This window comes from Rutilus rutilus (assembly GCF_951802725.1).
Source record: "Rutilus rutilus genome assembly, chromosome: 13".
Taxonomy (NCBI): Eukaryota; Metazoa; Chordata; class Actinopteri; order Cypriniformes; family Leuciscidae; genus Rutilus; species Rutilus rutilus.
Window position 1 is genome coordinate 6,401,367 of NC_140218.1, and position 15,660 is coordinate 6,417,026.

The 15,660-nt window shown below is 39.9% G+C and overlaps 2 protein-coding genes across 4 annotated transcripts in view; both read left to right on the forward strand.

The window, feature by feature from the left end:
• The window catches only part of LOC311302623 (E3 ubiquitin-protein ligase TRIM21-like), a 183,590-nt gene extending 180,235 nt beyond the window's left edge, over positions 1-3,355 (forward strand). The window contains exons 7-8 of the mRNA XM_084428621.1: positions 2,331-2,357; positions 2,461-3,355. Coding sequence (XP_084284747.1) covers positions 2,331-2,357; positions 2,461-2,996 — 563 coding nt within the window. The 3' untranslated portion in view covers positions 2,997-3,355. The remainder of the gene's footprint in view (positions 1-2,330; positions 2,358-2,460) is intronic.
• LOC311302619 (E3 ubiquitin-protein ligase TRIM39-like) overlaps positions 1-15,660 on the forward strand; it is a gene marked incomplete at its 5' end in the record, with an annotated part of 106,825 nt that overhangs the window by 47,162 nt on the left and 44,003 nt on the right. The gene's annotated exons all lie outside the window — the stretch shown is intronic.

Below are 15,660 nucleotides of genomic sequence, written 5' to 3' on the forward strand. Positions count from 1 at the left end.
GCGTTATTTTGTCACTTATTGGGATTAGTATGCTAGCTGTAGCCATTTACATCCAGTCTTTGTGCTAAGCTAGGCTAGCGGTGGGTGCGTCAAACAGACTTACAGCACGCACGGAGATGAAAAAGGTATGTATGGACTTATCTAACTCTGGGGGATACAGTGAATAAGCTAAAGTACCAAAAAGTTGAAGTGTTCCTTTAAGATGTCATTAAAATGTTCAATATTTTTTTTTGCATGTCTATATCATTATAAAAGAAATCATCACCAACATGGTTTCAAAATATAATTAATTTTAATAGAACTAAAGTTAAAATGAACCATATATCCACACTAGAACAGCCCAAAAGAACATTGGCATGTAAAAACACACACTCAAGAGAGTTGAACTATTTACAATTTATCAGAATTTTCTAATGAGGGTCTTGTGCGCTGATCAAGGCAGCAAGTCTGTCCCTTGTGCCATTCCCTGGTGTCTCATGTGCCTCAGGAGCTTCTTGTAGGGGAGGTTCTGGGTCCAGGATGTCCACTGCCACATCATTGTCTGGTTCCAGGACATCTCCATTGTCAATACAAACATTGTGAAGGAAAGCACAGGATGCTATGACCTGGGGTGCAAACGTAGGACTGACCTCCAGTGCCCTGAAAAGTGTGGACCTCCAACGAGTCTTCGTGATGCCAAAGGCCCTCTCTACAATGGAACGTGCCCTTGATTGGTGGTAATTTAATTTCCTTTGCACTGGGCCATTCACAGGTTCCCTGTATGGAGTGATGAGGCAGATTGGTGTCTCCAAACAAGGATATCCGCCATCTCCCAGGATAAAGTATCCATTGGGTGGATAATTTCTGGCCAGAGAAAAATAACTGTTTTTCAAAATGCGTGTGTCGTGTACGGAACCAGGATAGCCTACAAAAATATCCAGGAACTTTCCAGCAGAGTCACAGATGGCTTGCATGTTTATGGAGTAAAACCCTTTGTAATTTAAATAGTCCAGGCGATGAACTGATGGGGGCTTGATTCTTATGTGACAGCCATCAATAGCACCTACAGCTTTGTCGAGGACGGGCGTTCCAGAACACTGGGCAAATCCATCAGCCACAGTGTCCAGGTCTGCAGGCTTCAGAAAGACGATGGCTCTATGTAGATTGTCCCAAATGAACTGTGCCACCTTGTGAATAATTCTGTGAACAGTGGATTTGGGCACACTGAAAACTCGCGACACCACACGATAGGAAAGTCCATGGGCAAGCCAATAGACATATATCAGGACTTCCAATTCATTGCCCCATCCATGGTCCTGCTCTCTCTGCATCAGGCGCTGCAGGGCATGCATGGCCTGCCTATTTAACCTGAAGTCCTGTTTGATCTCTAACTCCACATTAAACCACAGGCGTAGGATGGGCACAAGGGTATTCAAACTGCAGTATGTCACTGAACGGTCACGCTGGAAAACAATGAACAACAAGTAGCCTAATAAAAACATGTTTTGCATTACACATTCCACAGTCAGTGTAGATTGGTGACATTTACAACAATAACATTTTTAGCATTTAGTCTTTTATTTGTAATAAACACTTTAAGTGGGCTATTTAAAAAGTGTTATGTTAAATGAAGTTTTTTTTAAACATACGCGCAGACTGTTAACTTATGTAATATTGTGTTCATAGAAAAAAATCGTCAGCAGCCACTCAGAAGTGTATGAATAAGATACATTATATTGTATCAGTACCCCCAACCTAAAACCACTTCCTGCACCCCTGGATTTAACTAACGTTATACGACCTGAATGTGTAGGTCGTGTTATTTTATCGACACAAACAACAGGTAAGTTAATTCTATTTAGGCTAGCGTTAAATCATCAACAGCTGAGGTAAACATTTTTATTTATTTTTTCTGAGGTAAACATATAACGTCAAAATATTTAAACAAATCGGACATACCTGAAATAAATCCTCAAGGCAAAGAAGACAGCGAATGCGTCTTCTATATTCCACATGTCTTCTCTGTTGATTCATCAGACATAGATAAACGAACACAGCCCACACAACAGCTGGAACCGGCATTTTTCTGAATGAAAATAGTAGTAGACGACGCTGCGCGTGACGTAGTGAGGTTTCCCTCGTTTGCCGTGCTAATTTGCATATAGTGGTGTCCCATTTCATAGGGAAAGATCTTCAACTCCACTTCCCTCGTTGAGGGGACTTACTTTCGAGGGCACTCAAAACCAAGTGGAAGTTTTAAGGGGGGAGAAATGGGACAGGGCCAAACTCACTGTTAACCTGAAATTACTGCTATGAATAACTCATCATTATATTGTCATCTGTGTCCACAGGGTTGAAGTTTGTGCAGAAGTTTGCAGGTACAGTGTGACTGACACAGATACACTCACAATACGTTTGTTTATAATGTAGACATGAAAATGTTTGTTCTGAAGTTGATTGATAATGTCTGATCTCTCTCAGTGGATGTGACTCTGGATCCTGATACAGCGAATCCACGTCTGATCCTGTCTGATGATGGAAAACAAGTCAGTCATGGAGACATTTGGCAGAAAGTCCCAGAAAACCCAAAGAGATTTGATGCCATTTCTGTTCAAGGAAAGCAGGGATTCAGTTCAGGGAGATTTTACTATGAGGTGCAGGTGAAGGGAAAGACTGAGTGGACTTTAGGAGTGGCCAGAGAATCCATTAACAGGAAGGGGGCGATCACACTGAGTCCTGAGGATGGAGTTTGGACTGTGATTCTGAGGAATGAGAATCAATATCAAGCTTGTGAAAGTCCACCTGTCTCTTTACCTCTGAGAGTGAAACCTGAGAAGGTTGGTGTGTTTGTGGATTATGAGGAGGGTCTGGTCTCTTTTTATGACGTGGAGTCCAGATCTCATATCTACTCTTTCACTGGTCAGACTTTCACTGACAAACTCTATCCATATTTCAGTCCATGTGATAATGATAAACGTAAAAACTCAAACCCACTGATCATCACTCCTGTCAGATGAAACGAACAAAATAACAAAAAATATGAAAAGATTAACTATGGATGTGCTGTTTTTGGAATATGTAAATAAAAACCAAAAATAAAAAAAAATTGCACTAACCACAATCAAGAAGTTTTTACTTACAATTATTAAGAAATTAATATGTACGGAGCCCCCCTAGTCCCACTTTGGCAAAAAAAAAAATATTATAACTATCTTGTGGCCTCAAGATAGTAACTCGTGGCCTCAAGATAGTATCTCGTGGCCTCAAGATAGTATCTCGTGGCCTCAAGATACTAACTCGTGGCCTCAAGATAGTAACTCGTGGCCTCAAGATAGTATATCTCGTGGCCTCAAGATAGTAACTTGTGGCCACGAGAAAGTGAGTTTTTTCAAGGCGAACGTTTCCATGTTAATGTTTCCATGGCGACGCGTCACGCGATTGACCAGCCACAATAATACTGTATGACAGATGTGTCGCTTTTATTTCGCTTTTCCTTTTTTATTCAAAATATTCACAAACTTGCTTACCATGTCATCAACTAGCCTATCTGATATTCCGATTCTCACATACGTGTAAGTGAGTGTGTTTAGTCGTTTAAAAACCGTTGTTGGAGCTATTTTGCACTTTGTTTATTTTAGGCTTAAGTTACAGATGGTGGACAACCAAAATGCCTATTACCGCCGCGCCAGCTGCCGCGGCGAAATCACCGCGGCGAAAATAAACCAGCCGCATTTCAAAGTCGTTCCCGAAATGACCGCCAGGTGGCGCAAAGGGACATTGTGCAAAACAGCAGCAATTGCCGCATTTTAAAATGTAAGTGGGTTAAATATAAAACCCTAAGCCTAATAGGCATATTTTTCATATATATAAATAGGCCTATTAGGCTACAACAGAATAGAACCAAAGATAGAATAAATTTTAGAACTGAAAAAAATAGAATCAAAAGTTAAAAATAGAGACGATATTAGGAGCAATGACGCGGAATATTTTTACTATTCTATTGAGGAATTAGATAAATGAAGAGCTCTCGTGAGCGATACAATTGCATAGTAATTTATAGTGATTTCAAAAGCAGTCCTTAAAAAAAAAATACATGGAGTAGTGTGGCATAATTTTTGAGAGATTACTCGGAATGCGTTTTAGTTAAGATCCTGGTTTCAATGCCCTTAATGTAGGCTATATAGGCTTGGCTACTGCTTTAAAAAAATGTCACAACGCGTTTTGAGATTGTTTTGAATTAAACATTGAAGTTTAAAATGTAGTGTTTTGGCACACCAGGCCGAGTGGCGTTACGCATTGTTCAAAAATCAGGTTTTATTCTGGCATGTTGAACTGGCGTTATATATATAGGCTATATATATTTTTTTGATTTATTAGATTTAGATTTTAGATTTCGTTAGATTTATTTTTCTCATAACAGCTAAAATAACTAATATATGCCTTGTCTTATGACCTACTTAATATAGGCAATATGCATATAATAGCCTATATAATAAATTAGCAAACCTTGGCCACTAAATATTTAATTTTCAATTATTTTAATTATCACAATTAAAGTTTTAATTTTATTAAATTGAACAAGCGCAACAATCAGCATTTAATCAAATATTCTAAAAGATGTATTATTAATAATAATGTTATTTCAACATAATATTTCGTTTTTTCGACATAATGTGTGCGTGCAACAAGCAAGATGTGTAGCCTATTTGTAAATCCGGTGATGCGTGCATTGATTTTTATCAATAAACTAGTGTTTTCTGACAGTGTCGACTACAAAGATGAAGTTGACGATCGCCATATTTGTAGTGAACGCACCTAGAGAGAAATGCACATATAGACATAATCAGAGAGTAGCCTTTTTCTTTTCGTTTTGAATTATTTCGTTTGAAGACATTTCAAGCTTTGTGTATTTGATGTATTTATCATGTCTGTGTGAGGCATACGCTGAGTTTCGTTAAGTTAGGAGGATGAGATGCGCTCCAGCTGACGTGCAATGCAAGTGACCGCGCGGGCGCCTCCATGATTAGTGTCTGTTATATTTGCTTCTCTTACTTATTTAAATACAGGCAATTGGTTGATGAAAAATTGATTAAAATTAAGATACAATTTATAGAAAACGAAATTCACTTTAAAGAAAGGTTTTCTACTAAACAAAACGTAATGAAGTGGTCAAAATCATGTCTGACCCACTCCATATCCATCTCTCGATATAATGCATCCTATCTTACTCGTGCTGTTCACTTTTCATATTCAACATAGATGGAAAAAAATAACATTATAATATTTTAACAAATATGATACTAAATGAGATTATTTAATGGCTACAACAGTATAATAGGCCTATAGACTTTTTTTTTTAGAATAGAATTTTGCTGTGCACTTGCATATTAGTGTCAGCTGGGAAGGAAATATAGAGACCAGACCTCTTGGAACTTTAACTGAATACATAGCGTTGGTAAAGCATACTGAAATTACATCCCTACAAATTTATTAGGCCCTACTGAAAATAAATGTATCGAATTTAAGCAAAGTAGCCTAAATGTTAAGACTGTAAGCCCTTTGCTTTTTTACGTAGCCTATAAAGGACTCTTATAGCCGACTTTGTGTTAATTTAATTTGTAGAGGATTTTTTTTTAACTCAAACATTAACACTGAAATAAATGAAACTAAATTATTGTAAATTTTTTGGCACACCACGACGAGTGGCGCTATGCATTGTTCTAAAGCCAGGTTTTATTCTGGCATGTTGAATTAGTGTTCGACAAACGCGGCGGCGCATTCATTTGAATGAAGAGCGTTTGAGCGAACACACACTGGAACGTTAGGCCATGTCGCAACGAGTGAATCGTGGCCGAGTGGTTGAACTTACGTTACGATCATTTAGATGACACGGGTTCGAATCCCGAACTAACTTGGACTACTGATATTTTTATATTAGCCTATTAATGCATTAATGCGTTTAAACAACAAACAATAAAATCAGAACCAGTATTCTGTTGCGTTCATGGTTTCAGTGGCAGTAATGCATCCACGGCTTTTCAAAATGTCACAAAGCGTTTTGAGATTGTTTTGAATGAAATATTTAAGTTTATAATTAAGTGTTTTGGCACACCACAATGAGTGGCAAACTCTTTGTTTTGTTTTGCAAACTCAGCTAGCCTGTGGGGGGTTTGGAGAAGGCAATAGTTGCTTTATCGTGGGGGTGCAGGACAGAGGTGTTAATGTTCCGTCTTTCATATGGAGAGTGTCGGAGCCAGCCTGATGAGCAGGCAAAGGCTAAATTCTTTTAAGGATTAATCTCAAAATCTCCAAAAGTCCATAGCCTATGTACAGTAGGCCCTATATCTTATTAAATTATATATTGTAGTTTTATTGATTGTATTTAAAGGTTTTCCACACACAATTTCAATTTAGCAGATACAGAGCTCTTTAATTCGCGACCCACCTCGTTTTATTGTAAGGTGAATTCAGCAAGGCATGTTGTATCTTTGAAGGAACAAAAGCTATTTGTTACTGCCACTGAAACCATGAACGCAACAGAATACTGGTTCTGATTTTATTGTTTGTCGTTTAAACGCATTAATAGGCTAATATAAAGATATCAGTAGTCAAAGTTAGTTCGGGATTCGAACCCGTGTCATCTATATGATCGTAACGTAAGTTCAACCACTCGGCCACGATTGACTCGTTGCGACATGGCCTAACGTTCCAGTGTGTGTTCGCTCAAACGCTCTTCATTCAAATGAACGCGCCGCCGCGTTTGTCCAACACTAATTCAACATGCCAGAATAAAACCTGGCTTTAGAACAATGCATAGCGCCACTCGTCGTGGTGTGCCAAAAAAATTACAATAATTTAGTTTCATTTATTTCAGTGTTAATGTTTGAGTTAAAAAAAAAATCATCTACAAATTAAATTAACAAATTTTTTCGATTTTTTCTTTCGTGATTTGTGTGGATGACACACAGCGACATATACAGTATTATCAGCTGTATTATTAATGCTTAATTTCGAGAGAGACCCGCCGGCGCAGTGAGGGAGACCAAACTTAGTAAAAAAATATCCAGCGCGAGAGAGGCAAATAAAAACGCCTGTTCTTAATTTATGTTGCTTTGAACTTTTTTCGTTTTGTACCGTTTTGATTTTTTTATTTAGCTGCAATTTCTTTGACAATAGAAATTTAAAATGTTGCAAGAATAAGATTCTGTGTTTCTTATTTTGCATCACAAAGGGAATAAACTCTATCGATGCAACCCTGTTTAAATAAATAAACTGTCCCGACACTTTATTCATACCTTGAAATGTGCGATGGGTTTTCAAACTTAATTAATTTTCTTTTTCTTTTACATTTTCATTGTTTATTTTTTTAATTGAAAGTAATACTGTATTGAAAGTATTTTTCTGATTTGTTCGATCTGTTTTGAAAAATGTCTTCCGTTGCTATGACCGGGTATCACTGTCAGTCATCTCAATCTCGTGAATGATTCACACACACAAAAAAAATAATTTAGCAGATTAAAGACGAGCTTCATCATCTTCATTTTCTGGTGCAATCGGCTGACAGTCTTCCTTCATCAGATGTGTCGTCTTTGCAGCGGCACAACTGGAATGTTGCAAATTTATGTTGTAATGTACAATTGATAATTAAACAAGACGATTGACTTTAATAAACAGATGCATTTTACGCATCAAGAACGGAAAAACATAAACACTGTCAGCTACACTGAGATTCGATCTCATATCGTTTGAAGCTCCGAGAGGCTATTGTTAATGCATTGACCACAGAGCTATGGTCTGAATAGCCTAGGTCTGCTACTGTTTGTTCGGTATTTGAACCGATTTGAATTCGGCCACGAATTTGTTTTGTTTTATTTTGTTTTAAATGTATTTTTACATATTTTGCTTTCGTTAATGTTAACCAATTCTGTTGTAGCATAATAGGCCTATATTTTTTCCCTAAAAGTTTGTTTTATTCTCTACTTTGTTTGTTTATATTTTTACATATTCAATCAGTCTCATTTTTGTTCAAATAATGAATTTTTTTTTTTTTTTTTTTTTTTTTTTACAAGATCTTGCGCCCAGCTAGACGCAACTTTAACGTGTCTACTTTTTTTCAAATTTTTTTTTTAAATAAACAGATAGGAAACTTACCTTTTAAAATGCCGCAGTTGCTGCTGTTTTGCCCTGTCACTTGCGGCACCCGGTATAGCCTAGTCATTTCGCTTCGACTTTGAAATTCGACTGGTTTATTTTTGCTGCGGCAGTAATAGGCATTGTGGTTGATTATTTATTAAATAATTCAATTGATAATCATAACAACATGTAAGCCTATTTAATTCTGAATATAACAAAGAATGCTTAAACCGACTAACATCGGTTAGTAACTGCAAGTCCTGAAAATGTTTTAATTTTATGTAAGTAAATGACAAGTAACCTATTGACATAGCCTTTCTAAATTATAGAAAAACTGGGCACACACTTTTAACGTGTCTACTTTGTTTAAATTTAATGAATTTGAATTCGTTTAACCACAATATTTATCTTGAATTTATCTGTGGCCTCTCAGCTCAGATTACTGCCGCGGCAGATTACGTCATAAAGAGAATAAACTGACACTTTTCAAAGTCTGTGATTACAGCGCCACTCAGCGGTAAAAGGCAGCAAATGCACATCCCAATTTTGCCGCCGCGGGAACGGCGGCGGTAAAAGTCTCATTCTGGTTGTCCACCATCTGTATAGTCTAATTTATTTATTTTCTTTTCTTGTTAAAAGTTAACTTGCTTTATTTTGCATTTATGCTTATTTTCTTGTTTATTTACATTGTCGTTTATTGGTCACGTGGTGCTATGTTAATTTGCATAAATAGGTCAAGGTGGGAGGAACCAGGAGGGCTGCGAGGGCATATGGTTTTTTACCACAGCGTGAGAGAGGCAACAGGAAATGTCTGTGAGCTTGCTTATATGTGTAAATAAACCTCCTCGAACTCATCTTTTTCTATGGACATTAGTTTATTTTGGTACCTCTAACCATGAGTAAAGCCTAACCCATGACGTAGCCTCAGTGGCCATTTGAGAAGTTTGGTATTATTAGTTTTGTTTAAGTTTATGGACAAATAGCCACTACATTAAGTAAAAAACCATATGCCCTCGCAGCCCTCCTGGTTCCTCCCACCTTGACCTATTTATGCAAATTAACATAGGAACTTTGTTTGCAGCGCAGTGATTGTTGTTGCGCGCGGCCGTGCGCGTCACCTGTGAAGGCTTTGGGCCAGCTTTTGCGAATCCGATTGCAACAAACATCCGCAAGGTACGTGCTTTATTCAACCTTTGCAAATAACTGTGTGTGCACCTGGCCAACATCAATAGAAAGTAAAAATGTCTGACGTTGCATCCAAAGCCACAAGTGACACGGCGCTTTCGATAAGGAGGCGCACAAGTTTTACTGCTAAAGGAATGATGTTTTTCATGCAAACGTGTCAGGAAAAGAGATCGACGAAATGCAGACAAGCCAAATTGTGCATGAATCAAATGGATAAATTGATGCATTCTGCAGACAATATTGATGCAGTCAAGTCTCTTTTGGATCAAATGATAACAGGTGTTAATGAGGCAAAACAACATCATTTGTCATTTGTGTCACTGAACATACCTCAGGATGAAAAGGAAAACCAAGATAAATATTTTGAACAAAAGGAAAATTTGTTTTCAAACTTTATTGATGATGTCAAAGGGTGGTTATCAAATGCAGGCCATTCATATGAACTTCCAATCAAACCACCTGACAATCAAACTGATATTAGGCCTGAGGACAGTGTATCCAATAAAGGTTCTGCAGCGCGCTCAAAAGCTGGCTCTAAACTGTCAAGAACTTCATCCAGTGCATCTGCAAAAATATTAGCGCAAGCAGATAAAGCAGCATTACAGGAGCGCATGGCTGCTCTAAAACAAAAGCACATTTTGGAGGCGCAGGAGGAACAAATAAGACTTGAACAAGAGGAATCAAGAAGGAAACAGGAAAAGGACCAAGAGGAATTACGGAAGAAACGGGAACGTTTAAGGAGAGAAAAGGAACAACTTGCTCTGGAGGCAGAATTAAAGGTGACAAATGCAAAATTGAAGGTTCTGGAAATAAATTCAAAGTGTGGCTCTAAAGTGTCAAAATGTGCATCTACAACATCAGATGGCATGAACTCTTACTTGGAAAGGTCAGAAACTCCAGGAAAATATGAATTAAATCCAAATGCTGAACGTTTTGTGTCCACCAATGAAAACTTTGAACCTTCCTCCAGTCGCTTATTAAATTCTGTTTCTGCTGGCGTTAAACCCAAACATGTTGTAATACAACCACCCATACCTAATGTCATTCCTGTTTCTCAAAGACAAAGTACACGACCACTGGTTTTGCAAAATGCTCATGACAATCAATCCACCAACTCTCCGGACATTTTGAACATCATGCAGCGTCAAAATGAAATTACTGCCCTGTTGGTCCAACAAAACACAGCCTCTGCTCTGCTTATGAGAAATATACCTGTATTTGATGGTGATCCCCTGTATTTCAAATCTTTTCTCAGAGCCTTTGAAAATTGTATTGAGGATAAAACTCAAAATTTCAGTGATTGTTTGTACTTCCTAGAACAGTACACTAGGGGGCAACCAAGAAACATTGTAAGAAGTTGTCAGCATCTGCCCTCTGAACCTGGTTACCAAAGAGCAAAAACACTTTTGATTGAACATTTTGGCAGTGAACACAAAATCTCTTCTGCTTATATGGACAAAATCAACAACTGGCCCTCAATAAAACCTGAGGATGTTAACGCTCTGCAGTCATTTGCTTTGTTCCTTCGAGGTTGCTCCAATATAGTACATCATATAAAGTACATGAAGGAGTTGGACATGCCAGCTAACCTCAGGACAATCCTAATGAAACTCCCATACAAACTGAGGGAAAAGTGGAGAAATGTGGCATGTGACATACTGGAACAAACTGGAAGCAGAGCAGTGTTTGTTGATTTTGTAAATTTTATTGAAAAACAAGTCAAAATTGTTTCAGACCCGCTGTTTGGAAATATTAATGATGTTTCCCCAGCCAGCCACACAAAGCTATCCACTCAAGTTAAGCAGAAAAGAAAAAGTGGTACCTTTGCCACCAGCATCAATGCAATAAAGGATGGACACAAAGAAAAGGAAAACTTAACAGTTCACAGTAACCAGCTCAAATGTCTGTTCTGCCATTTCACCAATCACACTCTGGAAAAATGCTTTCAGTTTAAAAGAAAGACACAACAGGACAAGATTCACTTTCTAAAGGAGAAAGGTGTTTGTTTTGGGTGCTTGAAATATGGACACACAAGCAAAGACTGTAGGAGTCGTTTGGATTGTGAAGTGTGTCACAGGAAACACCCATCTGTCCTGCATGTGGAGAAGGAGGATACTTCAAGGATAACCTCCAAAGAAACTGTGAGCATTGTACCCGAGCAGCAGCAGACGTGTGGTCATATTGGGGCTGGTGAAGAGGATACTGCTGTTTTCTCCATTGTGGCTGTGCAGGTGAAAAGTCAGAAAAGTAATAAAGTTGTGCACACTTACGCTTTCTTGGACCCTGGGAGCTCTGGTACCTTCTGCACTGCAAGTCTGGCTGAAAGGCTGGGAGTATCAGGTAAAAACTGTAACATACTATTAAGGACAATGGGACAGACTAAAACCATTAATACCACTGTGATAATTGGTCTGGAGGTGTCTGGTTTTGACACCGAGGATTTTATTGAGCTGGCATCTGTTCTGACACAAACAGAAATGCCTGTATCCAAAGTCAATGTGCCATGTCAGGATGATGTTGCCAAGTGGGCGTATTTGAGTAGCATTAGGCTACATGAAGTAGATGCAGATGTGGACTTGCTCATTGGAACTGACTCTCCCAAAGTTTTGGAGCCATGGGAACTAATAAATAGTCAATGTGGTGGACCGTATGCAGTGAGGACCAGAGTTGGCTGGGTCATAAACGGGCCTCTTCGTGTTGGAGACTCTGGAGGTGCTGGTGTCAAATCAGGATGCACTGTTGTAACTGCTAATCATATATCTGTGGAGCACTTGGAAAATATGTTGATGCAGCAGTACAATCATGGCTTTGCTGAAAGAATATATGATGAACAACTTGAGATGTCAAGAGAGGACATTCAATTCATGAAAATTGTGAAGGATACAACAGTGCTTAACAATGAACATTATTGCATTGACTTACCTTTCAGAGTTGAAGATCCTGTTTTGCCAAACAATCGCTGCATTGCATTACAAAGACTCCAAAGTTTGAAGAGGAGATTTAACAGAGATATTTCATTCAAAGCTCGATACGTTGATTTCCTCAACAACATGTTGGAGCAAGGATATGCAGAAAAGGTTCCCACAAATGAGCCCACTCCAAAACAAGGAAAGGTGTGGTACATTCCCCACCATGGTGTACATCACCCAACCAAAGGGAAATTGCGTGTTGTGTTCGATTGCGGCTGTACTTACAAAGGTACATCATTAAACAGCCAGCTCCTGCAGGGCCCAGACTTCACTAACACGCTTATTGGTGTCCTCCTCCGGTTTAGAGAAGAGCCCATCGCTGTTATGGCTGACATCAACGCCATGTTCCATCAGGTCCGGGTCCCACACAAGCATGTCAACTTCTTGCGCTTTTTATGGTGGCCCAATGGAGACGTTACAACGGAGCCAGAGGAATACAGGATGTGCGTGCATTTGTTTGGAGCTGTATCCTCTCCAAGCTGCTCAAACTATGCACTGAGAAGAACTGCTGAGGATAATGCACTGCAATACTCACCCGACGTCCTCAGCACAGTCAAAACAAATTTCTATGTGGATGACTGTCTCAAGTCCACTGTGACAGAGGAAGATGCAGTGAAACTCATACATGGACTAACATCTCTCTGTAAAAAGGGTGGCTTCCATCTCCAAAAGTGGGTCACAAATAGCCAAAAGGTGTTTGCACTTATTCCCATTAATATCAGAGCAGTGGGTTTGGAGAACATGGATTTGGACAGGGACCAACTCCCTGTGGAAAGAGCTCTGGGGATGCAATGGTGTGTTCAAGGAGACACGTTCAGCTTCAGGACTGCAGTGCAGGAACGTCCACGCACCAGGAGGGGCATCCTTTCTGTGGTGAGCTCTCTCTATGATCCATTGGGTTTTCTGTCTCCTTTCATAATCCCTGCCAAGTTACTGTTACAGGAGCTGTGTAGAATGAACTTCAAATGGGATGAGCCAGTCCCCAGTGCCGTCTCCAGACATTGGTCTGAGTGGCTCTCTGAACTTCAGCATATGAGTGGATTTAAAGTGGAACGGTGCCTCAAACCCAAGAACTTTGGAACACAAGTGAAAGCAGAACTGCATCATTTTTCAGATGCCAGTCAATCAGGATATGGCTCTGTTTCATATTTGAGATTGGAGAGTACTGACAGTGTGCATGTTTCATTCATCACAGGCAAGGCTCGTGTTGCTCCTCTAAAGCAACTAACCATCCCACGCCTTGAGCTTGCTGCAGCTGTGCTTGCGGTTCGAGTGAACACGATGCTGTTGAAGGAGCTACAGTTGCCATTGCAAAGGTCATTTTTCTGGACTGATAGCACTACTGTTCTCAAGTACATCTTCAATGAAACAAAGCGCTTTCACACATATGTTGCCAACCGTGTCAGCACCATAAGAGAAGCCACGGACAAAGATCAGTGGAGGTATGTAAACACCAAAGATAATCCTGCAGATGAAGCATCTCGAGGACTAAGAGCTCAGGAGTTTGGGAAAGGAAAATGGCTAAAAGGACCAGACTTTTTGCATTTGTCTTCCACCGAATGGCCAAAACTCGACTTGTACTCCTCCTCCATCCCATCTGATGATCCAGAGGTAAAAAGGGAACTTAAAGTGAATGCTGTTACAACACACAGTGACAATCCCCTCAGTTGGCTCATTCACTATTTCTCATCCTGGAGAAAGCTTAAAACATCAGTGGCCTGGTTGTTGGAGCTGAAAGAAAGACTTTTACTTTTGAGCCAAAAGAGGAAAGAATATGTGGTCAAGCAGAATGAAAATGTGGAAAAGGAGCTTAAAAAATTCAAAGCCGCACTTGGAAGATCCAGCTTGACATCAGAGCGCTTGGAGGAAGCCGAAAAGGCAATTATTCAGTTTGCACAAAACCAAAGATTCAGCACTGAAATTTCCTCACTAAAACACGACCCAAAGACTGTTTCCAAAGATAGCCCTCTGTATCGCCTCGACCCCTTCATCAAAGATGGCATCCTCAGAGTTGGTGGACGCCTGTCTAAATCTGCCCTGCCGTTGGAGGTAAAGCATCCTGTGATTCTATCGAAGGATCTGCATGTTTCCCAGCTTATATTACGTTACATCCATTACCAACTTGGACATGCTGGACGCAATCACATGCTGCACAGATTGAGACAGAAGTATTGGATTATAAATGCCAACTCTGCGGCCAGGAAGATTCTCTCACAATGTACAGTGTGCAGAAGGTACGGAGGAAAACTTGGAGAACAAAAAATGTCCGATTTACCAGAGGAACGAGTTGTGCCTGATAACGCACCCTTTACAAATGCGGGAGTGGACTATTTTGGACCACTGGATGTGAGGAGAGGGAGAACTGTGCTGAAGCGATATGGAGTGATATTTACCTGTCTGAGCAGCCGCGCAATACATCTGGAGGTGGCGAACTCCCTCGACACAGACTCCTGCATCAATGCTGTGCGAAGATTTATCTGCAGAAGAGGACCTGTGACAAGTATGAGGTCAGATAACGGCACAAATTTTGTTGGTGCGAAGAAGGAGCTGAGGCAGGCTCTGGCTGCTTTAAATCACTCTAAAATTGAAAGGACTTTTGTGCAGGAAGGAGTGACGTGGAGTTTTAACACCCCAGCTGCATCTCACCAAGGTGGCGTTTGGGAGCGTCTGATTCGCTCTGTGCGCAGTGTACTTACCTCTGTTGTTGGACATCAACTGCTGGACGAGGAAGGCCTGCAAACACTGTTTTGTGAGGTAGAAGCAATACTCAATGACCGGCCAATAACTAAGGTCTCAGAAGATCCCAATGACTTGGAAGCGCTCACTCCAAATCACATTCTCCTGCTGAAAGGCAAGCCCATTCTGCCACCAGGTCTGTTCGAAAAATCTGACCTGTACATTAAGAGGAGATGGAGGCAAGTGCAGTACGTTGCGGAGCTTTTCTGGAAAAGGTGGACATCAGAGTATTTGCTTGTAATGCAAGAAAGACAAAAATGGACAAAGCAAAAAAGAAATTTCATCCCAGGAGATATTGTTGTAATCGCTGATGCTACAGCTCCAAGAGGCTCATGGATGATGGGCAGAGTTCTAAGTACCACAGCTGACTCAAGAGGACTGGTCCGCTCTGTGAAGGTCCAAACGAAGACCAGCATCCTGGACAGACCAATAACCAAGCTCTGTCTTCTCTTGGAGGCTAACAATTGACTATGCATCTTATTCTCTCTCCTATCTCTGTTTTCTATCTATTTGTTTTTTTTTTGCAGGCATGGAAAATCTGAAGATGCAAGATTCAAGCTTAGTGCTTAGGTTATAATCAGGAAATAGCTCCTTTGTGCTAAAAGCTAAGGTTAATTGTGGGTAAATTATCGTCACAATTAGGGGCTGGGTTGTTGGA